We start from the raw sequence: 24,450 nt of genomic DNA, 5'->3' as shown, positions 1-24,450 counted from the left end.
TTGGGACGGATTAAGACAAGTCTGGAGTCGGGAGAACTCCTCCCACTCGACAGCATCAGGGTACAGCCGCCTGTGCTCCCCTAAGTGTGCGGGGCCCCGCGCTGCCCGGAAAAAACCGATTGCTTCATTGAGAAAAAAATCGGCCAGCACATGCGACACCGCATCAGTCCCCGCGCCCGGCAGCGGGCGGACTCTGCTTTTAGGGGCGTTTAAACCATTACCATTATTATTGTTATTCTTTTATTTGATATTAAAATTAATACCGACATCTCGCCCCCAGCCGCAAGGGCAATCCCCGGAGAGGCTGGACCTGCCGGAGCTGTATCGGCGGTGGAGCCGCGGTCAGCACCCCAGCGCTGCTCACACGGGCGGACACACGGGTGGACACAGGGGTGGACACACCGGCACACCCCCGGGACCCCGAGCCGGCGGGCCGCCCCCGAGCCCCCGGCTGGGCTCGGCAGGGCTGCGGAAGGACGTCTCACCTTGTTTACCCCGATCGCGGCCGGCGCGGGGGGAGGCTGCGGGGCGGGCCGGGGCGGGGCGGCCGGGGCGGGGCGCGGCGGGGCCGGGCCGGGCCGGGCCGGGGCGGGCGGCGGCGGCGGGGCAGTCGGGCTGCGCGCTGGGCACCGTGCGGGCGTGCGGCGGCCGGCAGCGAGCACGGAGGCAGCCAGCGTCCCCGCCACGTAAGTAGTTACTGATACGCCGGGGGGAGCCTCGTGGAGGGGAGCGGCGCGGCTACCCCTCTCCTCCCCATGTCCTATCCCCAAGGGGAAAAAAAAAAAAAATCATCAAACAAAATTTGTTCTCTGCATTTTTTTTATTTTTTTATTTTTTTTTTTTTAAGCGATTCCGGTTGATTGCCCCTTACGGCCTTTCGCTTATCGCCCTCCCAGCCCCTGCAGTAAGAACTCGGCCCCTTCTCGCCGCGCCGGTTTTTCTTTGTGCGTGAACTCCATTAAACGCGGCGAAGGCAGCGAGCCCCCGCTCGCAAATCCGCTGTGCAGCGGGAGCGTGGGAGCGCTCTCTATTCTCCGGTTGCACTTTTTGTTCTGTCGCGACAACGACAGCCCGTTCCTTGCCGGCAGCGCGGAGCGGGGCACGCTGTCCGGCGCTCCCGCGGTGCCGGTGCGGCTCCCCCGAGCCTCCCGCCGCGGTCCCGCTCCTTTGTCGGCCCAAGTTAAATGCTCCCTCGCTGTTTCGCGGGGCATTCTCGGAGCGCCCCGGGCGCTAGCGGCGAGGCTCCCGCGCCATCTACAGCCGAGCCGCGGCAGCGCGGCGCTGCCGGCCCGTAGGGGAGCGGAAGGACGGTCCCGCTGCGCACACCGCGTTACCGATCTTTTGTTGCCGCCCGCGCCGCGCGCCCCGCGGGAGCGGCGGCCGCCCAGCCCCGGCCGCGCCGCCGCCCGCTCCTCGGCTCCCCGGCACCGGGCGCCGCTGCCCCGGCACCGCGCCGCTCCGCGCCGCTGCGCGCCCGGCCGGCGGCGGGAACAAAGGGCCGCGGGCTGAGCGCTCTCTCCCTGTGCCCAGGACGCGGCGCTGAGGCTGGTCGCCCGCCGCCGCCGCGCTCCCGCTCCCGCCCCCCCCGCCACACAAAGGCAGCCGCAGCTGGACGGGCGAGGGACCGCGCTCCACGCCAGGGCTCCGGTGCAGCGTCTCGGCTGGTCTTCTCCATACTCATGAACATACAAAGGTCAACCCCTATCACGATAGCACGATATGGGAGACCGCGGAATAAAACCCAGGATTTTGAAGAGCTCTCGTCCATACGGTCCATCGAGCCAAGCCAGAGTTTTAGCCCGAATCTAGGCTCGCCGAGCCCGCCGGAGACCCCGAACTTGTCGCATTGCGTTTCTTGCATCGGGAAATACTTATTGTTGGAGCCTCTCGAGGGAGACCACGTTTTCCGAGCCGTACATCTGCACAGCGGCGAGGAGCTGGTTTGCAAGGTAATGCTTCTCCTTGTTCTCCTCCTCCTCGGGTTCTCCCCTGTCGCGCCTGGGTTTCCCGTGTCTTGCAGGAGGGCGAGCACGGCCGCTTACCTCATTTATTGAGCAGTGGAGAAACAAAAGGCAGGGAGACGGGATTATAGGCGAATCCCGTAACTTTTCCCTCTCTCCAGACAATGGCCACGTTATAGCGGTGGCCCGGAGCCAGGTCTGCCTTCTATTGGCAGGGGGATATTGTTCTGGAAAGAGCCGTTCTTGAAGTAGGTTTTAACGTGAGTTCAGACCAGGAGAAAGCCTCATCTTCCCCGCACTTCACTTTTCAAAATGGAGTAGGGAATCCCCAGCTAATTTTAAGGTGTTGGGACCTGCTGACTTACTCGGTTTTTGCTGCCCCCAATTCTATCTGTGCGTTGGGGTACGGAAGAGGATGGAGAGGAGGGGGTGGGGGCACATTGCCATCAGCTTTGTCTTAAAAGTGATTTAAAAAAAAAAGAGGAACCACATCTAATTAATCAGCCTGAGCTCCCTCACGGTGGAGGTTGTTTGCAAACAGCATCCTCCCCCATTGCCCAACTGAGCAAGAATAAAACCTGCACACCTACGGTTTTTAGAAGTGCAGACAAAATAGCTATCCCACTCTTTGTAGCCTGCCGGCTTTTCTCTGTCTCCTCCCAGTTTGTTCCTACTATTAAAAGGTGAGCTGTGGGGAAAAAGAAACCCACGTGTGAACATCTGTGGAGGGGTGTTTTTGTCTTTTTGAGCTAAGGCAATATTATCCTTTGTTCCCAAACAGTGATTCTTATTGTCTGTAGTGAGACAGACTTATGTCCAGCAAACTGAAACAGTACCCAGAAGTAGTTTCTATAACTACGTTGCAGATTGCAACCTTGCAGCACATGCTGCAGTGTTTGTGTTATTCCCAAAACACAGAATTAATGCCATTTGGCAAACTTCTAGATGGAAAAGTAGATGTATTAGAGCTTACTAGTATTCCAGGGTTTATTAATAGTGTTGCTGACTGTTCCATACTTTCTCATACTTGATTCATAAAAAGTTATGGGCTAGGCTGTAGCAGAGAATTGAAAATAATTGGTCCTCCTTGCTATTTGTGAAGACTGGGGCTCAGAGGGCAGTTTAAATATACTTACTGATTGAGATATAAAACCTGATGTTAAGGCAGCCTAGGACTTCATGTGATTATTTAGGGGAAAAAAGGCCTATGGCTTTGCAAAGAACTAAAATTGCATGCTGAACTGGATGCTTTGTCACTAAACTGAAACAGAACATGAGAATTTCGAGAATGAAAGCCCAGCTCGATGCAGTAGTACAGTGCTGCACTCTAGGACATTGGCGTCTTTTAATGAAATAAACAGATCTCACAAAGCTGCTGCTCTGCATGAAATTCTAGGTGAACTTGCATAGCAAGTGGTAAAGCGGGGGCTATGCGCTTCTTTGTTTCCTGTTTGGTTTGCAGGATTAAGGCACTGTTTTGATAACACCATGAACAGTATAACTGCAGCTCACAAAGACTGGGCTGGTTTTTTTTTCCCCCCTTCCATTTAAGCTGTATGTTTTTGAGCTGATCCTGACATTTGAATAGTATCAGTTTTTCCATACGTGCGAGGCACTACTAGCTGTGCTCCAAAAATACAATCTTAGCCTGGATTGCTAGTTTGTGAGTGTGCAGTTGCCAGTCCTGAACTCGGCTTAATTTAATGTGCGCTTTAAAATGCCTGCAGTATCATGACAACTATTTGTCAAGTAGCCTTCCGGCAAAGAGAGGTGCTCTGGTGCCTTACTGAAGATGCTCTTGGAGATTGCTTGCAGAAATGTTGGGTTGGATAACAGACACATACTGATGATTCTCAAGATTCATTTGGCTGCACCCACTGACTGTACAGATGCCGTTATTTGCTTCAAGGCTCTGTGGCATCCAAACAATGGTAACTTCTCACTTCCAATTCCCAGCGAGACCTAAATCAAACTGCAGCTTATTGGACATTTGCTGAATTGAGGCCAGGGATCTTTAAAAGCTTGAATACAAAGAAGCCCTTTATAGAAGGTATTTGACAGTGTAGCAGTATGATAGCACTTCCTATCTACCCCCTTTCAAACACAGTACTGGTACATATCCAAAACTACTTATTTAACACAGTCTGAGAACCACAAAATGTAACTTATTTACATTATGATAATCTGGTTTAGGAAAGAATTCTGGAAAGATGCTTTTTCACATGAGGGTTTGAGCTACATGAATATTCCTGCTTAAATTTTATTTTATAGCAGCTGCTTTGTAGAAGAGCCGTTCAGTTACAATGTAGTAGTTACAAGTTTTGAGATCCAAATGTCAATGAATTCTCTTCTGGAATGAATTGCACACCAGGGATTTTAGCAACACCCCCTCCCTGCCCTGGTTCTGCTTCCCTGGTGCACCATGTCACCAGAATGCCTCAGTGCTAATCCTCCCCCTGTAAAATGTGCTGGGTCTGTTTGGCAGTCTGCCTTTAAGGTTGTTTTTCCCTGTGTCGGGGTAAGGCAGTGCAGGTATGGCGTGAGGGGAAAAGGAGGTCCATGAAGAGGGGGTGTCCCAGTTTCTTGGGATTTGGGTCCTCTTCTGTGGAAGCGGTTAAGATTGTGCTGTGAAGCATTAAATGATGCAGGTTTTGAAGCCTCAGGTAAATATTGATTGAACTGTATCTTCCTCACTCAATTTTTAAAGGTTTTTAAAGCTTGAGAGAAAGCAGGGAGATACTTGCTTCTCAGAGAGGGTACAAATAGCCGCTATCGGAACATAAATGCTAGAATACAGAAAGGAAAATACCAACTGCAGTTGGAAACAGTGGTTAGAGAATTAGACCAGTTCTTCATTTTTATATTTAGTTCAAAGGACACATGACTACCTTAAATTCTTTTTACCAAAGTAACAAAACACTCACAAGTAAGTTACATATTAATCGAATTTTTATGCTGGTGGAAATGCTGATACTTGTTCTGCAGTCCTCTGAAGCAGGTATAATTAAAAATAAGAATCACTCCTATCAATACATTGCTCACAGTCTCTTTTAACACACTGACTTCTGTTGTTCTGAATGAAGTCTTTCATTTTCTTGTAATGTGGTCTTTTCTCAATTGACTCAAATACTGATTCATTCGTCATCACTAGATTATAGTAACTTTTTATATTTGGGTTTCCCAGCAGCTTTTTTAGTTCTTACAGCTCATTCATAAGATCAGTGATAACATACTTAGTAGTAAAGGGACACTTTGCTTTTAATGGAGCACTTGATTGAAATGCAGAGTGTTCAGGGTGGTTTTGTCTTTGCCTTTTGAAGGGTGTTTGTCTGTGCTCCAACAGGCAGAGCTATTTCCCGGGTTGTCCTTCTGATCTTATAAACAGCCATTGTGGAACTGAGACTTGGAAAGTGAAAGTGACTTTGCTGTTTTTCAGAGATGAAAGAAAGGCAGGAAGTAAATAGGAATAGCAATAGATGATACTTTAAGCCTGAAAATCCTTAAGGCTTTAATGGGTTAATAAAATCAAAAGAGGCAGGCATGTGTATCAGGGTGGATTTAATGTGACAGCTTCTCTCAGTACAGAGCTACTGGCTGTATTTTTTATGAGTTTATTTAGATGGAAAATAGGAAAGAAACACGCTTCCTTATACATCACTGGTCCTCACAGCTTAATTTAGATTGCATTCTAGATTTGATTAGGTGTTAGCTAATGTAACTATGCTTGCTGCCAGTTTTGGGGACTAGCCTTTCCTGTCAAGGTTACGTGTGTCTTCTGTGTGGGGTTGTACAGTCTGCTTTGTCTTGTCCTCAGTGTCGTGAGTTTGTGACGTCCTGTTTACACTGGTACAGCTTTCAGCAGCGACATAAATTGTACTTAGAGATGGTTTTGTTAGCAGAATCAGATCTACCATGACTTCACTGTCCTTCTTGTCACTAACCTGGCTTTACTGTCATTGTTCCTGCAGGTGTTTGATATTGGCTGCTACCAGGAGTTATTAGCACCATGTTTTTGTCTGCCTGCACATAAAAATATCAACCAAATTACTGAAATAATTCTTGGGGAGACAAAAGCGTATGTGTTCTTTGAAAGGAGCTATGGGGACATGCATTCGTTTGTTCGTACCTGCAAGAAGCTTAAAGAAGAGGAGGCAGCCAAACTCTTCTATCAAATAGCTTCTGCTGTTGCACACTGCCATGATGGTGGACTGGTACTGCGAGATCTCAAGCTGCGAAAGTTTATTTTCAAGGATGAAGAAAGGTAAGAGTCTCCCTCACTTTACAGCAGGGGGTGCCTGAGGTCAGATACTTGGAGTTGCAGGACATTGTACCCTTTCTTGTCACTGTACCATTTGTTTGTAGTACACTTTATTTTCCTCTGCAACCTGATCGTGGGATGGATGTGCCATTTTACCTTCTGGCTTAGGTTTTGGAGTAAAGTAAGTATAGAGCACTGTTTGCATCGGTGCTTGGCCTCTGCGTCTCTACCTAGACAGATTTCCTCATTCCTAATGGGGAGACATCTCCTGCAGGAAAGCTCTGCAAGGGTGTCTGGTGTAAGGGCTGCACCCTCATAAAGGCTGCTGGTGCTAAAAGAGGATCTAGTATGTTAAAGAGGACTGGGGACTGAAGTGGCTCATTCCAGAGAGGAGGTGTAAAGAGGAAAAACAGTCAAGTGTTTTATGTAGAACTGCTCTGAGGACATCTTGTTTTCCATGCTGGAAGGGTCTGGAGGCTGCTTGTAAGAGTATTATGTGGTCACTAATCCTGCTAAGACTAAAACTGCCTTGCACTGGGGGTGTTGTTTGTAGTATCAGCTGCTGTAGTACTTGGGGAACTACTGTTTTGTTTTTTTTTAATAGTATCTCTTCCCTATACACCCTCTTATGTAAATGATTTGGGAAAAGAGTATGGGAAGACAGGGAAAGCAATAGCACTGGATGCTCTGGGTATATTGTTGAAGTGCTGTTTCTGATACGGAGCAATAGCTGTACTTTGTAACAGTGGACATTTCTTATCTCTTTCATTGTGTTTATCAGTCTTCTTTGTCTTGAATGATGAATTTATTTTCAACTTCCACATAAGGTATCAGAGCAATAAATACTGTGAGAATAATGCCAGGCTTTCACAGAGTGATTAAATTGGAAGATGACCATTGAAAAACCCCAAAAAATCTAAATGGGAGCAGAGTCTGCCTTTGTGCTTCTTCCTGTCTTAGTAGAGGATGGAGAGATGTTTTTCCCTTTTAATTAACTGCTAAAAATTGTCTGAAACTTCTTCAAACTGTTGCAGAGTGAAATGGATGTTCTGGAGAGTTCTGTTAAAAATAACCAGTGCATATCAATTTTGTTCGGGGGAATTACATGCAACAGCCAAATTCTCTAAGTTCTCCACAGGCTCAGGAAGTTGGTGATCTAAAAATAAGAAAAAACTAATACACAATTCATTCAGGAAAGAAAAGTTCCTGGTCTTAAAATAAAAATGACGTCATAAAGATGACCATCTAGCGCGTTTAAATATTCTCTACTTAAATTTTATTGCAAGCTGAGTTTTGCAAAATAGGCTTCTCCTTTTAATCTATTTACAGACTGAAAAATAATATTTTCACTTATTAATTCAGTTCAGATGATTATCTGCAAAGTATTTTTTATTGTAGCCCCAAGGTCCAATTGCATCCTCATCTTTTTCAAATAAAAAAGCCTAAAATTAAATTAAATTAATGTCCATTCACAGAGAATTGCAGAGCAGGTAGATATAAACTGTACTTCCACAACTTTTACTCCCAGTTTAATAATTAAGCACCATTGTAGAACCTCTGATGCAGATAAGAAGGAAACTTGTGCAAAATAGTTGAGTGATTGTTCTCTGTTGTAGTTGATAATGTCCTAATGTTAAAGTGGATTTTTTTTTTTCCTGGGGATATATGTAAACATGTGTGGTTTTGCATGAAGAGCAGAACTTGGAAGAGCTCCTCCAAGGGAAGGCAGATGAGCTCAGAGCAGTGCAGTGGGAGCAGATGTAGGCCTGTGCTGAATGCTGCTGAACTCCTACCCTGCTGCTTACTAGGAACTGAATGCAACTTAGGAGGCACAGGGCCAAATGCTTCAGCCACCCAAGAAAAGTGGTGTGTACTGTAATAGCAGTGTTGGCTTTTATGAATGTTTTTAACTTAGCTGTTGTCTGTGAAATGACACTGGTACTCGGTTTTGAGCATTGTCTTCTAGTTATACAATAATTCACTTTAAAGGTCAAATAGGACTTGCTGGTTATTTTTAAGATAATCATAATGCGGTTTTCTTCTGGATGTAATGTTGGTTTGTAAGTAGGAAGGTATTGTAATCCTCCCTCTGCTAAATAAACAGAGATGAAATAATGTGAGATAGAAATAGAACCAAACAGCAGTGACTGCCTTTTTTCACATCCTCTGCTCGTCATACTGTAATCAGTCATCACTTTCAATCTGTGCTATATTTAGAAATGAAAGCTCTTCCTGGTCCTCCTGAGTTCACAGAGGTGTCGGTGTGCTGTCTGCACCCCTCGGAGCTCCCGTGTGTCTGAGGCTGCTGCGGAGGATCGTGTGTGCTGAGCAGTCCTTGAGGAGCTGCCGTCAGCAGCAGTGCCTGGCAGATGGGTGCTGCACCATCCCTTGCTCTCTGGTGCTCATAATGAACCAAAGAGGGAGAGAAGAGATAAAAATGATGTTTTGAGAAACGTGTGTGAATTCTGCTGCTGTGTGTCACCTGCTCTTCAGTGGAGCTCTTTCTTAGTTGCTCTTTTCCTATTTCTTCAAGGCTGTTTTTCTGCAGTTCATTTTAAGTACCTACTGCTTTGGAACTTCCTCTTCTTGAACACTCATGGATTTTATTTTGGTAGAATAAAAGATGGGAAATACAGCATGCAGGCAACATATGAATGGAAAACTCGGTGCTTTTTTTTTTTTTTTTTTTTCTTAGTAAGATTCTTGTCTGCTGTTAGCTGAGAGCTGCCAGACTGGAGGAGCCAGAGAGAATGTGAAGGTTATATGGAAGTAGTTCCATTTATTTAAAAAAAGAAAATCAATTTTAAAGCATTTCTTAGTACATTGTTTTTCATTGATCCTAATGAGATCCTTGTAGTTCAATAGAAAAACAGATCTCCTGAAGTTTTGCAAGTGAGTGCATAGTGCATACAGTGTTGAAAGACTTTTCTACCCCGTTCCCATTATCTAAATTACAGCTGAAGTTTGCAAAGATTTGGGCTCCTCATCTAGCAGCACCACGAGTGCTTTTTGCTTCAACTCGATGTCCCCCCTAAAAATGTGTATTATTAGCATGTTGCAAGTCACAGTGCCTTGAGATGTTTCTAATGAACTGGGAGGTAAGAAGGTGGAATAAAGTATTGTTGTAGACTGGTAGCACTGAGCATTTTGTAGGGGTCCTAATCGTACTAGAGGTGTTCTCTTAATGTGCTAAATCCATGACAGACTCTGACCATGTCTTGCACTATCGCGTGTAATTACTTCAGCACTTGAAATGAAACTGAGAATTCCGCTGTGGAAACCAACAGAAACAATTTATCTGTGTTTCAAGGTAATTCATAGTTACTTTAAATTCTGAACTTTAGGAAGTTTGAAGATAGGGTAAATTGCATGCCATGAAAGTGATGTGTGCTGTTGCTACATGGGGTTTTTGTTTTGTATAAAAAGTAGCGCAGTTGTGGCTTTTGTGGGGAGTGTGTCTGTGGATCCCTTTGTAAACTATGGATGAAATAGCCAGTCTTGTAGTACTGAAATTTCAGAGTTAAACTCCATAAACCTGCAGCTAATTTCGATGAAGCAGAAGTTCTAAGACATTACAGCATGGCTGGAAATGTTTTGTAAGACTGAGTTAGCAAGCAGCAGCACATCTATTAAATAAGTGCAGTGGCTCCCAGAACACTGAAAATATGGAAAACAATGCTGACTTGCCATGCTGAGTCTCAACAGACTTTCTAAAATACCTCTAAGATACTTGAACACTTCAAAAATTGTGTCCTTAAACTTCAGGATTAAACTTGAATCCAAAACAGTGGATGATCTACAGTAAAACATACTCTTGTATGTTTTCTGCTTCCATCCATGTTGTTAAATGTTTTTTTATCCTGGATATTAAGCCAGGTTGGTGTTGATGTTGTGAGGCTCTTGCTTTTGAGTGTTTTATCTGTGTTCATGGCATGGTATTTACCGTTTTCCATGTACAGCCTGTCCTCATAGTAGGCCCTTGGGCAGAAGAACCATGCCCTTCTCCTAGCTGGTGTCCCATAATGATGTTGCAGAACAGGCAGGGTTTTTTGGGTTGCACTAAAAATAGTGCTGTACACAGTATATAGCTAATAAAGCAGTTCATCAGTCTGATACATAGCAGATGCTTTGAGAAAGAGCCATCTGAAAGATCTCAGAATTAAATGAAGCATTTCTGTGTTGGTTGTTTCAATGGTTTGCTTAATACAAGAACATTTCTGCTGTCAAGGAATTATTAATTTCTTTAGTGTGTTTTTAAGCCTTTAATTATATTAAAATATTAGCTGTCGTAATATTCAAAGCTTAAAGACCTTGTACATTCATCATACTTGTTGAAGGGAAAATTAAAATAATTTTGGTATTTAGATATTGTAATTTTCCTCTATTCTTTGAGTAAATATGAGGCAGGTGTGATTCAATAAAAATAAACAGGATTTGACACTTTTTGCTCTATGCCAGGGGAATGCAGCCAGTACAATACACTAATTTAGAAAGCTTGTGTTAGCATAACGTATTTACTTGGTGCTCTCAGAATATTTTTGTCTCTTTAATTTCTCAGCTTTGCGTGGATGATGCTTTAACGTGACCTAGTTTTGTTGTTTGCAATTCTCATGATACAAACCTGATCCCACAAAAAATACAAATGCATATACCAACCTTTTTGCACGCAGGCCTGTCATTTTCCTGTCGTTAGTCGTAAGCTTTTCTCCCCAGCATTACAGTGTGGTCAGCTGCTGCTTCATCAGTGTGTTAGAATTTGCTGTTTCCCTTAGAATTCCATAGAGAACATATAAGTTAATGCTTTCCCTAAGTTCTCGAAAGAGAGTCCTGAAGTGGAAGAAAAGCAAACAAAAGGGCCAAAGAGTACAAGTTCTTCAATAGTGGAGAATCACATCTCAGATTTTAAACCAGAAATCATTATTCGTAGAATATGGGAGGAAGGAGAGTTTCTCAATGGACAGCAAATTTGCTGTGAGGCTTAGAGTAGAAGATTAAGCGGTTGCACAACTGTTTTTCACAGAAGGGTTCGTGCCCCCATTGCCTTTATGTGGTTTGGTTACTAAATCTGTGTATCTCACCCTGTTCCTGGGAGAAACACTGAATTTGTTTCCTGCTAGGTGCCCTTCCCAGCAGGAGGGAAGAGAGAGGCTGTCTGCAGGTGGTGAACATCACACCCGCCCTGTGAAGTGCACAAATCTCCCCCTGAGGGCATAGATAGTCATACAGGTTAATTGTTGTGCCAAAGGTTATAAATTAATTCAAAAGCCAGGGAAGATTTGGCTGCTGTCTGGCCCTGGAATGATAATGGGAACTCAGATGGACCTTGGGTCAGCTCAGGGCCTTTCAGTGAGAGCATGAGTGTCAAGAACCTTTGCTGTTGTACCCAGGGCTGGAGTTTGCAGGAGGTTTTACCCCTGGACTGTCCGTGGTTCATAGTAGGGCCTTGTAGTCTTCGCTCTCCCCGTTCAGGCAGGATGCAGTGGTATGTGTTGGCTGTCATGCCAGTCATGGGTGGTGCCTCTCCTGAGATGCCCATCGTGGGAATGATCTCTCTGATGGAAGGTGCTTTGTAGTCCTTGGGATGTGTCTTAGGATGTCTCAAATTCAGTTCAACAGCTGGTCCTTTTGAAGACTTGAAATCTCCATCCATAGACTTGCTTCAAAATGGTCACATTGAATTATGAGTGGAGACTGAGAATACCTGTGGATGTCAGTGCTGGGGGTGAGAAAGGGAGGCAGGAGCCCAACTAGCCACAGTTGCAGTAGATTGTCAGAGTGAAATTCTTCTGCTGCCTTCTCTTCTAATTGTCCTTATTATCACACTGGGAGATTACTTCAGGCTTGGGAGGGAGGAGAAAGGTGGAGATTGTAAACAGGAGCCAACCTGGGGCATATTTAGACTTGAGCACCTGCTTTTTTGGTAAATGTGTATTGCTTGGAGACAGGATTGCAGACATTTAAGCAAAAGGTTTTCAGTAAGGTTGTGAAATAATAGCATGGCTCTGCCTTATTGCTGAGCACCCATCCTAGGCCCAGAAAGTGCGGGGCTGTTTTCACAACATGCAATTATGTTAAAAAAATAAAATTGTGGTCTTCTTTCCCTGTAGAGCTTCATCATACCTTGTATCAAAAGACCTAGAAAAGGTTGGGAAGACAGTATATTGTTGGCAGTACAGCCCTTTAAAACTCTGATCTTCAATGTGATCTAACAAGATAAAAGTGAGGTGGTGAAGTAGCTGCCCTGAATCAGATTCTTATAAAAAAATGGATTACCCGGGGTGTTGTATGTCTGTACAAGGTCTGAGCTTCCACCAAACTCCTCTGTGGAAAGGTCTGCATTGGATCTCACAGCACCCCAACACATGCATCGCTGCCTACCAACTCTACCAACCTTCTGGAGAACGTGTTTTGTCCTTAGGCAATAAGGGCATGGAAAAAACAAAGTATATGGCATATAGGACAGGCTGTTCCCAGCAATCCTATTGGAGCTTTTAAAGCTGAGGTCTTTGGGGCACCGGCCCTTCCTGGGGGTGAGTCAGAGCATTTTTAAGTGGAATTCTGTAGGAAAAAAACCCAGAGCAGCTTAAAACAAGTTAAAAGCTGGTACTGCACGTCAGGGAGGGTGCAGGCAGGGCTGACTGTGCTGTTAGCATCCCTGCAGAGGAAGGGTGGGGGAGATGCAGTATTTAGAGGCTTCCTTATTGTGCGGAAGTGCCAGTGAAGGAATCTTCCCTTAGGAACAAGGTTCATCCTGTAAACCTGTGCTGCCTGCAAGTCCCAGTTGTCTTTATAAACATATCCTTGAGCCTGTTTCATTATGCAAGAGACTGTCTAACAGCCTTTGTGCAGGGTTTGTTTTTTTTCTTCCCTGAAGTTGTGTAGGATGTTGTGTGGTGAACACCCGTGCTCTGTGCTGTTACAGACTGGAAGGGGATCTATTGGTGAAAGGAGCAGGAGTTAAATTGATGCCATAACATTTCCCCCTGCTCCTGTGTGCCTCTCTGCCCCCAAGGAGATTGGGTAGTTGTGAGTTCAGGACGAGTCTTTGCACCAAAGCTACAAATCATCTGCCCGGGGTTTTGCTACCGCCTTCCCTGTCTCACTGGCTCCCTGATGGCAGCCTACTTCTGCATTATTTAGGAGAGATTCCCTTAGTAAAAAAAAAAATAAAATTAAAAAATCGATTAGCGAAAGATAACTGCTTACAGTATGGAGCTTCCCTTCTATTTTTTTTTTATTATTTTTTTTGCCTCCTTGTGATTCTTAATTGCATGCTTGCTCTTCTCATCTTTATGATGGGGGTGAGAAACTGACCTCGATTAAATGACCTGTGAATTACTGGCCACCTAGGAGCAATCCCTGGTCCACTGGGCAGTCAATGGCTTGAGTGCCTCTACCTAGGGAAGGGCTTTCCTGGCCTCAGTCAGAGTAATACTGAAAGATGAGATAACATTGCTTGAGTGCTTTTAGTTCTTACTCTTGAAGGAATATTGTGAAGAACTTTTAGAAATTGCCATTTTATGTTTACTTGCTATTGTATTAAAAAAATGGCAATTCAGATGGCAAAGATATTTGTTTCCTGATCTCCAGAGTCTGCTACATACAATCTGTAAACCTGGATCTTCCAATTTTACCCAGCCTAAGTAACAATTGGATGGTCTATCTGGAGTGTCTGTAGCAGGATGGCTCCTTCTGTCACTTCCCAAAGCAGCTGATTTGACTATCATTCGGGGAGTGTTGCTGTGCAAAAATTGTGGGTCTGGTCTTCAGTTAGTGTTCCCAAAATGGGAATGTTAGCTCAGCTGCTGTTCAGGTATTATTTCTCATGCAGATGGCTTTGGGTACAGACTAGAGGCAGATGCTTTCATTGATTCAGGTGCATGCTCCTTTACTTCTGACTGCTTATCCACTGCAGTGAAGATATTTTCTTCTGAAATACTCAGACTATTATCAGTTGTTATCTACTTTAAATGTTAAAGTTTTTTTGTTTTTTTTTTTTTTTTATCCTGCCTTATGAGTTTAGAGCCCTCTGAATAATTCCACTGATTTTGTATGGAAATAGTTTGCTTCTGGAAAGCAAGTGTGAATGTTGGATTCTTACAGCCTGGTTTCAGGGTCAAAAGGCAGGATAGCAATTTGCTGGTAGTCCCAAAGCTCTGCAGGGAAGAATAATGTGAATCTGTAGGAAAAAAGTATGGAATGAGCAACAAAGGCAGAGGTGAGTGCTAACTCAGAAGGCTGCATTGGAGAATCTTCTGGAAGATGTTTAATTGATTATGTTTTGTTACATTACTGAAGAGCAAAGTCTGAATGCAGTCAAGTAATGAATGGCATATTGATAAGAAACTGAGTGGTATTGTTTTTCATGGGTTTCCCTGACGGTTTCTATGGGGACAAAGACGCATTTCCCGTCCGAGTGCTGCTGCTGCCCTCTGATTGCACTTCTGTGGTTTCATTCACCAGTAATGGGAAAGCATTCATAGGGAGAATAGCTTCCCCTTTTTAAATAGCCATGATTCAGGGTTGTATTTTTTTTTTAATGCATTAAACTAATGCAGTGTTTTATCAATGATCTGATAGATGCATAATGGTCTTTTTCCTAGTGCTTATTTGGGGTCTGCATTAAAACTTGAAATTATGTATTGTAATTACGTAAGGGTTGGCAAAAGTCTTTGTTGCCCTTCAGTGTGTGTACAAAGTGATTCTGGTCCAGCTGTGGCACTAGCTTACCTTTGAACTTTGGGGATTAATTTTGTTGCAACTCTTCATCAAGCTCAAATGCTGGTGCTTTTGGAAAACATTTTTCTTTTGTGGGGATCTTCAGTTGACTCAAGTGAGTTAATTATTTAAAGAATGAGAGGTTTTTAGAGAGCTGGTTTTGTTTGTCCTTTTTCTTCTCTGTGATGGGAGGCGCTTGAAAGTTGATTGTGATTTCACACCTTCATGTTTGACTTTTTCTGTCCTTTGCCTTAACAAATGTCAAATTTTGAGTTGTCCAGTTAATCTGCAGTTGGATGCACTTCCCACCCTTTTCTGTGGAGGTTCTGTATTCTCAAAATCAACTTGTAGTTTTCAGGGTCTGTTTGTTGTTGTTGGCTTTTATTCCTTTTCCTGGCTATTTGATCTCCTTGCTTTCTGAGAGAGGCATGTGGGGGAGAGATTGCTTCTCATTCAGCATGTCTCTGCATTTCTCTGTATTTAGACTTCAAATCCCCTTTTTCCCATTCCCTTCCATACTCCCTGCCTGCTGTCCCTCTCCCAAAAAAACCTCAAAAACCACACCCCAAATCCTCACTGTATTGCAGAAAGGGGAGCTCTTTTAGCTAATGCTTGAAATGCAGACTAAGGTAAGACCAGCAGAGCTGGAAGCTGTTTCTCACAGAGATGGGGTGCTGTGCATTGGGAAACAGCAGCTTCTGAGCCAGGCTGCTCCTTTTTGATTGCCTGAAAAGACGTGAAATGACTGTTAAAAGGGGAGTGAGAGTTTCTGTGCACACCTGGGCAGTAGCCACTGGGTGAGGCTGAGGTGGGTGAAATCACCTGTCACTGAAAATGGGCTGCAGTGGCTCACCCAGCCCCAGTCCTGGCTGGTGGTGAGGGGGCCTGGCAGAGCCACCCTGTGAGCTCCTTCTGCTGCCAGCTGTGTCACATCAGACAGCCCTTCCCGTCCTCCTGTGCTCTCCTGGCTGCGCGGAGCGAAAACCTGTGTTGTTGTGTACTGCAAAGACACCGGAGTTGGAGATGAAAGCGGGAGCACCCGAGCGAGCGGTGCCTGGGTGTAGCTGGAGGGGAGAAAAGCCCTGCTGAGGCCGTGCGGCTGGCACAGCGTGCTGAGGGCTGCGGCCTGCCGGGGAACGCGCGCCCGGTGCCGCGGGGGCGCTGCCTGTTGTGAGGAGCCATTTCACCACCTGCACCTTGCACACGAGGGAGGCTCTGGCTGGGGGTTTGGGGGCTGACCAGGAGGAAGAGGACTGAAGGTTGTGTTTTTGTTTAATTTGGGACCTTTTGTTTCCTCAAAGCCTGTCAGCTCAGCAGGATGAAAAACCTGGGTTGAGTGTTTTCATTTGCCCATAGCTTACAGAGGAGCAGGCAGATAAGGGCCAGCTGTTGTTCCATTTGCTTGCTTAAACAAAACCCTCTGTTTTGTGTGGAGGCTGCAGCACCTTGCGAGGAAAGCAAGATGAGGATATGGCTTTTGTGTGATGGTTCTGTTTTATTATCAAGAAATTCTTTCTTCTCTTGGAAAAAAATAGGAATTTTTGACGCACCTTTCAGTCTGTTCTCTGTGGTTTTGTACTGTGTCCACTGTAGGAAATGAGAGATTAGGGAATTCCAATAATTTTATGTAATATAAAAGCTTCTTATTGAACTGTTTTTTTAAAGTCTTTGGCAACTTCCAGAAATGTAAAATAGGATAGGAAAGTAAACAACATTTCCCTGTGTTGTTGACACTGGGATGGCAGGCGAGTGCGTGTGGGGGTGAATTCCCTCCTGGAAGCTGTTTATAAATAGCCTGCTCTGCCCCACTCCCTGTGTGTGTGTTCTGCTTCTGTGAGTTAGCAGGAGTGAGTCGAAGCTTTCCTGTCTGGCAGTTCAGTCATTTAATGCATGTTTGAGTATTTGGCCCCACTGTTTTATTGCTACACATGCTTTTCTATGGAAAAACTGAGGTGGGCAATGCAAATGGAACCACAACTCATGTCCCTGCCTTCCCTTTCATTTCCTCTTCTCTGTTCTCTGCCCTCTTTGGCATGTTTTTTTCCTCTGGGCGTTTCTCCTTGCTTCTCTTCCTGTGCTGTGCAGGTGCAGGAATGTGTCAAAGCTGAGCACTGTGAAAGGACTCTCCTAAAGTCACTCTCCTGTTGTGGACCCTCTGCTTTGTGTACAGAGGGAAATTTCTGTGGTCTTGGTAATTGTAGTTAAGTTTTTCCTTGCAGCCCGCTTCCTGTGTGGTGCATTGCTGCTGTATAGTATTATTTGAGTGCTAATGAGGGGGTCATCCATGGCCAGAAGTACTGTTAGGATGGCAGTGGTAATTAATGAGGAAGCAGGTGTCTTGAGCAAAGCACATTAGCACTGAAGTAGAGGAGCAAACACTGGCCTGTTTCAGGAGAGAAGGAGCTGCCCTGACACTCTGTGCTTGGGAGCCAGGTATTCGGAATTCTGTATTTATGACTTCCTCATTTGGGGCATGTTGCCAGAGGGGCTTTCACCTCTGCTAGTAAACGTATTTAGCTGTTGAAAAGGTCCAAGTGTCATGAAAGTTTATGGCACCGTTGCCTCTGGAGTACTCCATGGAGTAAAAGGCTCTTCTGTTGGTTCAAAAAAGATAGGGCTGAACTGCCCTGGAACTAAGTCTAAGCCAGAGCTGGCCCAGATGTCGCAGCTCAAGCTCAGTCAATGTTGTCTTCAGTAAACATTTAAGAAACAAGGCTCTCCTTGTCTATTTTAATGCCTGTTAAATTACGTGCTTTAGTCAAGAGACGCAAGTTTTGCCTTCTGGGATGAAGATCAGTCCCTGCCTGTAAATGTCTGTGGTATGGGAACAGGGCCATGACACAGGGCTAAGAGTGATCATAACAGACCTGTGGGGTTGAGGAATGAGGGTAGTAATACCCAAGTTAAGTTATGATCCCAAATTGTTGAAAGGAAAATCTGCACTACTGCTAGGTCACTCTGCCATCCCAAGGCACTGGACAAGCCCTGTTGCGCTGTAGTGACTCTATTCTCAAAACCATCCTTTTCTGGGAAATAGTAATAGGTACTTGGTAATCCTTTGGATGCCTCCAACAGGGATAGATTTTTAAATATAGATACAAAGCCTAGCAGTGAGAAGGAAAGAAAGGTTATGTTCATCTAGTGCTATGACAAGCAGCTCTGCATCATTTTTTCTGCTCCTATGTGATATCCATAAGGAAAGAAAATTCTCTTGCAGAGATAATTACTGCAGCACAGTGACAAGTTCACAGTGCTTTGCAGGCAGCAGGAGTTTGCAATCTAGATAAGGCATCCCTGTCATCTCTGCAAGTCCTTTGCCAACTTCTCTGTTCATTCCAGTGTGAGGAGCTCCTCCAGCTCAGCTGGGTAGATAAGCTTGCTGTTAATCTTGGCCTTCAGCTCACCTGATCTCCCTTGCCCAAAAGTCTATTTGAGAAGAGTGAAATCTGTTAAAAGTGCTCTTTCTTAATTTCTCTTAAAATTGCTGGGGTAAGGGAAGATGTTGGCTGGTCGGAGGGGTCATTCAGGATCAGAGTGACCATTTCATTACTGTTAAGCCTCATGGAATTACAGATGTACAGAGTGGCTTTGCCAGCATGAAGGTGTCAAAATGCCCTTGTGTCATTAGAACTGGGTTTGTATTTGGGCATGAATCCTACATGGGTAGGTTAGAGTGCATCCAGCTTAGAAAATGTCTTGAGGTTTATGTCCCTTTTTGGAAATCATGTCTGTGTAAAATTAACCAAAAGCATGGATATGGCAGTTCCTTCTATATTTTTAAGAGATAAACTTACTAATGAATTTAGTGGACATGACTGTATTTGAAATCTTGTAGCTGTATGTGTGGCAGTATTCCCTATATGTCTCTAATATCTCTAACCAGTATGTAAGAGACAGTACCAATTTATCTGTAACAGCTGCTGTGAGTAGGATTTTAAACTGATGCACTTCTGCAGTTGTCAGATTTTGGTAGAGTATGACTATTACGACCATGTAATTGCAGCAGACAGAATTTGTGTTTGATTTTACTTACCTTGATAGTGTTCTTTTTTTTTTTTCCCTCCCGCAGGACTAGAGTGAAATTGGAAAGCCTAGAAGATGCTTATATTTTAAGAGGAAATGATGACTCTCTTTCTGATAAGCATGGATGCCCAGCCTATGTGAGTCCAGAGATCTTGAACACAAATGGCAGCTACTCTGGCAAAGCAGCGGACGTATGGAGTCTAGGTGTCATGCTTTATACCATGCTAGTTGGACGCTATCCTTTCCATGACATTGAGCCTAGTTCCCTCTTCAGCAAGATCCGTCGAGGGCAGTTTAACATTCCAGAAACTCTATCCCCTAAGGCAAAATGCCTCATACGTAGCATACTGCGTCGAGAGCCATCAGAAAGGCTGACTTCACAGGAAATTCTGGACCATCCATGGTTTTCTACAGATTTTAATGTATCGAATTCAGGATATGGTGCTAAGGAAGTATCAGATCAGCTGGTGCCTGATGTCAACATGGAAGAAGACTTGGACCCATTCTTTAACTGAGCACAAGGACTGGTGTTCAGAAGGTACACAACCTGGAGATGGACACATGAAGGAGCCCTTCCTGACCGCGTTCAATCACATCCTGCATCAGCCTAGCTTGGTAGCAAAAGACACTCAGAGGTCCTCGGATTGAGAAGGAACCTCCACAAGGAGCTAATATAACAAATGTAGCATGGGGACAGATTGGGGGGGGCGGGGAGAGCTTGCTATCAGGTTAGATTGATTTGGAGGAGAAAAGGCAGCATGGAGCAATTGTAGCTTCTCACCTTTTTGGAGCCAAGGAGACTGCACATGCCAATTCTGGTGCAGCTGTATCACTCCTGTTTCTGTTCCATTAAAAACAGTGGTAACTCACAACAAATAGAAACTTTTTTGCCTCAGCTCACATCTTGGCATCGCACTGTTAGATATTTAACTTCAGCCATTATTCAGGGAAAATACAATTGGCTAACTTTTTTAATCAGATGTCTAATAATTAATGGGATTAATACAAGAAAAAAATTAGGTGCACAAAGATGGACATGAAAAGTGGGTGCTAAAAACAAGCAAAATTTCAGTTCATGTCTCTTGATAGCTATTTTCAAGTCATTTCTTCTAAATAAACTACTTAATATTCTTGTCAGGAAATGACATTTTAATGCTTTGTTCCCTTAAGGGGAAGTAACTGTCATTTAACAGGCTGTTCTGTTTTGTGTCAAATGGTTTGTTGCAGGAAGCTATTATAACTCGAACTTCCAGATGAATTACTGCTATAATAGGGAAGAAAAAAAGAAAAGAAGAAAACTGTATAATTTTTTTTTTAAAGATATGAGATACTGGCTTCCATATCTGCCATGCTGCACGTATATGACTAGAGAGGGCAGAAAGCCCTTAACAGTGTCTTCATCTGAGTACCAATCTCTTCTTTACTGACTAGCCCATGTGTAAATAGAGGGCTCTTTATTGTTGAGGAAGAGTATTGTGGGTTTTTTCTTTGAATTCCTTTAAACTTGGGAAAAGAATTGTTTGGTTTTCATTTTTGCTTATGTCCAGACTAAGAAATAAGAGGGTATTAATAAGCTGAACATTTATATTACAGATATTCCTCTTGAAACATACACAGTAATATGCACCTTTTGTATTGTCAAGACTTATTCTATTTATTGAAGAAAATGTCACAGTAGTGATGTATTAAGCCAGTACTTCAATTACGGGTTGACTTGGGATGACATGTTACATGCTGTAGTTAACACACTTCTTTTCTGTTCAGGTATTTCTGTCCCTAAATAACTTTTTATTTAGCTTCTTTATTTTTATTTTTTTTTCCTAGATAGCTTTATTTGATTTAGACTGGCAAATGTTTTTATTACTGCTTTTATATTGCTGTATGATATTGAAATCTCTTGGCATAAATATTTGTGTTTCCAGTACCTCAGTTGTTCTGATATTACTGCCTGTATACGTTTTGTGAAGTGGTCATGTTTTTTGGGTAGGTACATGTGGACTCTGTAGTATGTAAATGTTACTTGAATTTGTGCTTAATTATAGTATGTGGCATGTGCGTACAGCTACTTGGCATTTGACGTATGGATGCTATTTGCCTGCCTTGCAGGAAAGTTATGGTCCCACTCTCAAGAGGATGTTTCACAGTTCTTTATCAAGAGACAAAGCTAGCTGCAGCTGACCTGCCTTGGTTCTATTTTGGTAACTAAGAATATAAAGGAGTAATGTTTTTACACTCTGAAGATGGTGCTGTGTCAAGAAGGACATTTTTTTATTTTATAAGTACCTTATAGGAGGAAAGATTGGTGATGTGCATGGTGGGGTTTTACTGCCTCTGGTGCTTTGTCATGTATTTGGTTTAATGTTTTTGTCCTAATCTCTTCAATAAATAAAATTGTGCATATTTAACTAAACTTCAGTGGTGAACATTGTTTTTACTGGATGCCTGAGGTGCTTCAGGAGTTTGCTCTGTTAACATCGTTCAGCTGGTATTTTTTGTGTTGCTGACAAGCTCTTGCCTAGTCCATGAGTTGAGAAAACTTAGCACTTATATTTATTTACAAGTTAACACTGTAAGCCTTTTCATCAACAATTTCACCATTTGCTATGAATAAAATTGGCTTCTATTTTCTTTTCTTTTTGCTTGTCCCTGTATCTTACCAAGCCCATTTACCTTTTTCAAAAAGGGTCTTGAGATGTGGTGAGAGCATTGGTGGTGGGAGTCTCTTTGGCAGATGAAGAGAGATACCAAAATGGAGTGAGCTGGTATTTGCACTTTCCAAAATCCTGGGGCAATCTGCATTTTGCATTTGCACCTCAGCTCCAGAAAGGATCGGAATTAGCACCTGTCAATGTCTTTTATTTAAGGCCAGATTCTGTTTCTGTAATTCATCTTGATAATTAACAGATGCAGGTAGTGACATATATAAGAACATGTAGGGTAATAAGATGCTTTGAGTACATGAGGCAGGACAGATGAATCCTGGTCTATTAAGGAGAGTTTGAACTGGGCTTTGATTTGAACCACACTGCTCTTTTCAGCACCTCTGTAGTTTCAAAAAGCTATAGGTGGTTGACAGTCACCCCTAAAGAAACCCCCCAGCCTCAGAATTCTCCATTGCAAAATAAAGATTAATGCAGTAAAACTGCTAGCATAGGGCTCACTGTCAGCCTGGCTAACTTTGACGTGATTTCTTCCTAGGTAATTCTTGGCATGTGTTTATTTTGGTAGATTGAGAATTAAAACTTGATTGTTGCACTAACCAGAAATGTTATTAACATGTAGAAACACTTGAAGATCAGTTTTTAAATGATCTGAATGCCTGCAGCCAAAGTTTAAATTACTTGAAATTCTTTCAAATCAAACTCCCACAATAAATGTGCTTTATAGAAAAAAGCAGATTGTAATCAGTCATAGAGAGAAGGGGGAGCACTGAGGATTTCCCTCTCCCCCACTAAAAGTTAAGTGAACAGCTTCTGTTCTGTTTGGGTGGAAGTAGTTAGACCTTATTTTCCAGCAACCTGCATGCTTGCTTTTTCACTGCCAGTAATTATATGAAAAATGCAGCTGACTAATGATTGCTCGTTTGCAGTGAATTTTTTATTTGAGGATAAAGCTGCAGAGGAATCCTTTGGCAGCTGAAGTCAGTTTTATAAAATGCTGAAGGGGTGTCTTGTTTTTGAAGCTTCCTTGTTACTAAAGCTAAACCCAAGAGGGGGATTTGTGATTCTGATTTTTCTCTTTTTTTTGGTATTTCTGCTTCATGGGCACTGCTAGTTGAGTCTATAGGTATAGCACTGCTTGCTGCAGAAGTGCTTGAGACAGCTTTCTTCGTGCTCCACCCTCAATTTGGGTAACAACTGCAGTGGGATTTGGGGTTTTGCTGAGCAGACTGTCACATAGTCTTAGTGCCTCTCAGTCCTGGGGAAAAGGATGATCTCACAACTGTGCAGGGTGAAAAGCCATGTCTACAAACAAAACCATTTCACAGAATATGACCCCATGGCACACTTTGGAAGCCCTCCAACCTCTCATTTTCCTCTACTCCTCCCAACTGGGGAAAAAAAGAAACCAAACTACAATATATATCCTGTCAGTGCAGCCCTGTGTGCGATTTCAAGCTATGGGCTTTTCTTCAGGACTGCACAAACAAGAGACAATTATTCCTTTGGCACCATGATGTCATATAACCTGATCCCTTAGTCTTGCTGAGGTGTGCATGTGCTGTGGAGGTAAACAACTCAATTAAAAATGCATTCTCTAGTAGATGAACTACGCTTGGTAAACTTGTGTTTCTGAAAAGAAAAAGTAGACTAAAAAAGCCCAACCCAAAAGTCACGAATCCCAAACTGTGCTTTCCTGGCAATTGGAGAGGAAGGGCATGAAATTTGATGCTAAGGAAAAATTATTAAGAAGGGAAAAAAATAATACTCTTCATCCTGAAATGATTGTGTTGAAATTTGGAAATGTATGAGTGAGCTCTGTGACTAATAGCATAATGAATACCAAAAGAATTAGTAATAATCAGTTCTTTATTCTTTAAATTTTGGCAAAAATTTCTATGAAAAACTTGCTAATTTAATAAGTGACATTCCAGCTAACAACTAGCTTGTAACTTTCCTATTCTTAAAGCAGAAGCAAATGTTGAAAATTGGTAACACGATGAGACATTGAAATCAAAGAGTAAGTAAAGTGGGGTATAAATGACCTTTAATATGGTGTAATTCCCCTTGAACAGGAGAAACTACCGAGGAAAATTTCTTAAGAAAATCCAAAAAAGAAACTAAAAAAACTCCTAAATCACACCAGTTCTGGCACTGACTTGCTTTTCCCAATGTTCTTGACACTTACATTCTTGGTACCAGTTTCTGTGCCTCCATTTTGGTTTTTTTTGACATCTTAATAAAGCGAATGTAGACTATTAGTGTGAAATCCTGATCCTCTAGAAATGCCTCACCAGAGGCCTCTATAAAAATTTGAAACTCTAGGCCATACTTAATGTGTAAATCGTTATGTATATTGGTGAGTGTATGCAAGTATGTGGAAAAAAAATACATTTACAGTGATGGCAATTTAAATTCTGAGAAATTAATTTGATATTATTTGCACTGATGTAAATGAGTGGAATCCATTTCTTAAGGGCCTCACTACTGTTCTGGGAGGTGTCATTTATTCTTTATGTAACTCAAATTTGTTTAGACTCCTCTTAAAAACTGGCTCAGTACAGGAGTGGATCCCATTGTTCTGATTCTCCTGCCTCCTGCACCCAGCATCTGTAGCCAGCGGGGCAAAAAGGAAATTGTCTTGGCGTGGCAGCTTGTGCAAAGTGGTGGGTTGCTGCTGGGCTTATTTCTGCTCAGAGGTTAAAGCATTGCAAAGCTGGTGCTGACATCATTCCAAGCACACAAAAAGCTGACGTCAGTTGCACAGTCTATTGCAAGGTGTTTATCTCCATCTGATTAGGCTGGCAAAATGTGGACTGAGAAGGCAGCA

At 43.3% G+C, this 24,450-nt stretch overlaps 1 protein-coding gene and 1 long non-coding RNA gene across 2 annotated transcripts; one reads left to right on the top strand and one right to left on the bottom strand.

Moving 5' to 3' along the window:
* The first annotated feature begins 595 nt into the window (after positions 1–595).
* TRIB2 (tribbles pseudokinase 2) lies at positions 596–21,370 on the top strand. Its single transcript, XM_086875843.1, has 4 exons — positions 596–686; positions 1,531–1,949; positions 5,930–6,222; positions 19,007–21,370. Exons 2-4 carry the CDS (start codon positions 1,680–1,682, stop codon positions 19,473–19,475), a joined length of 1,032 nt encoding a protein of 343 aa, XP_086731969.1. The 5' UTR covers positions 596–686; positions 1,531–1,679; the 3' UTR covers positions 19,476–21,370.
* On the bottom strand, positions 4,896–16,060 carry LOC147654620 (uncharacterized). Its single transcript, XR_015282748.1, has 2 exons — positions 10,876–16,060; positions 4,896–8,951 (listed from the first exon to the last, which is right to left on the bottom strand). It is a non-coding gene; the product is annotated as an uncharacterized LOC147654620 (long non-coding RNA).
* Positions 21,371–24,450: the final 3,080 nt, after the last annotated feature.

Source organism: Cyanistes caeruleus, chromosome 2 (assembly GCF_971803275.1).
Source record: "Cyanistes caeruleus chromosome 2, bCyaCae1.hap1.1, whole genome shotgun sequence".
NCBI classification, from domain to species: domain Eukaryota; kingdom Metazoa; phylum Chordata; class Aves; order Passeriformes; family Paridae; genus Cyanistes; species Cyanistes caeruleus.
This window is presented reverse-complemented; position numbering and strand designations above follow the sequence as displayed.

Excerpts from the sequence above, each read along its gene's own strand:
- TRIB2 (XM_086875843.1), top strand. The coding sequence starts at position 1,680 with ATGAACATACAAAGGTCAACCCCTATCACGATAGCACGATATGGGAGA. Across the intron at positions 1,950-5,929 it reads GCGAGGAGCTGGTTTGCAAG|GTGTTTGATATTGGCTGCTA; the intron begins GTAATGCTTCTC and ends TTGTTCCTGCAG. Across the intron at positions 6,223-19,006 it reads ATTTTCAAGGATGAAGAAAG|GACTAGAGTGAAATTGGAAA; the intron begins GTAAGAGTCTCC and ends TCCCTCCCGCAG.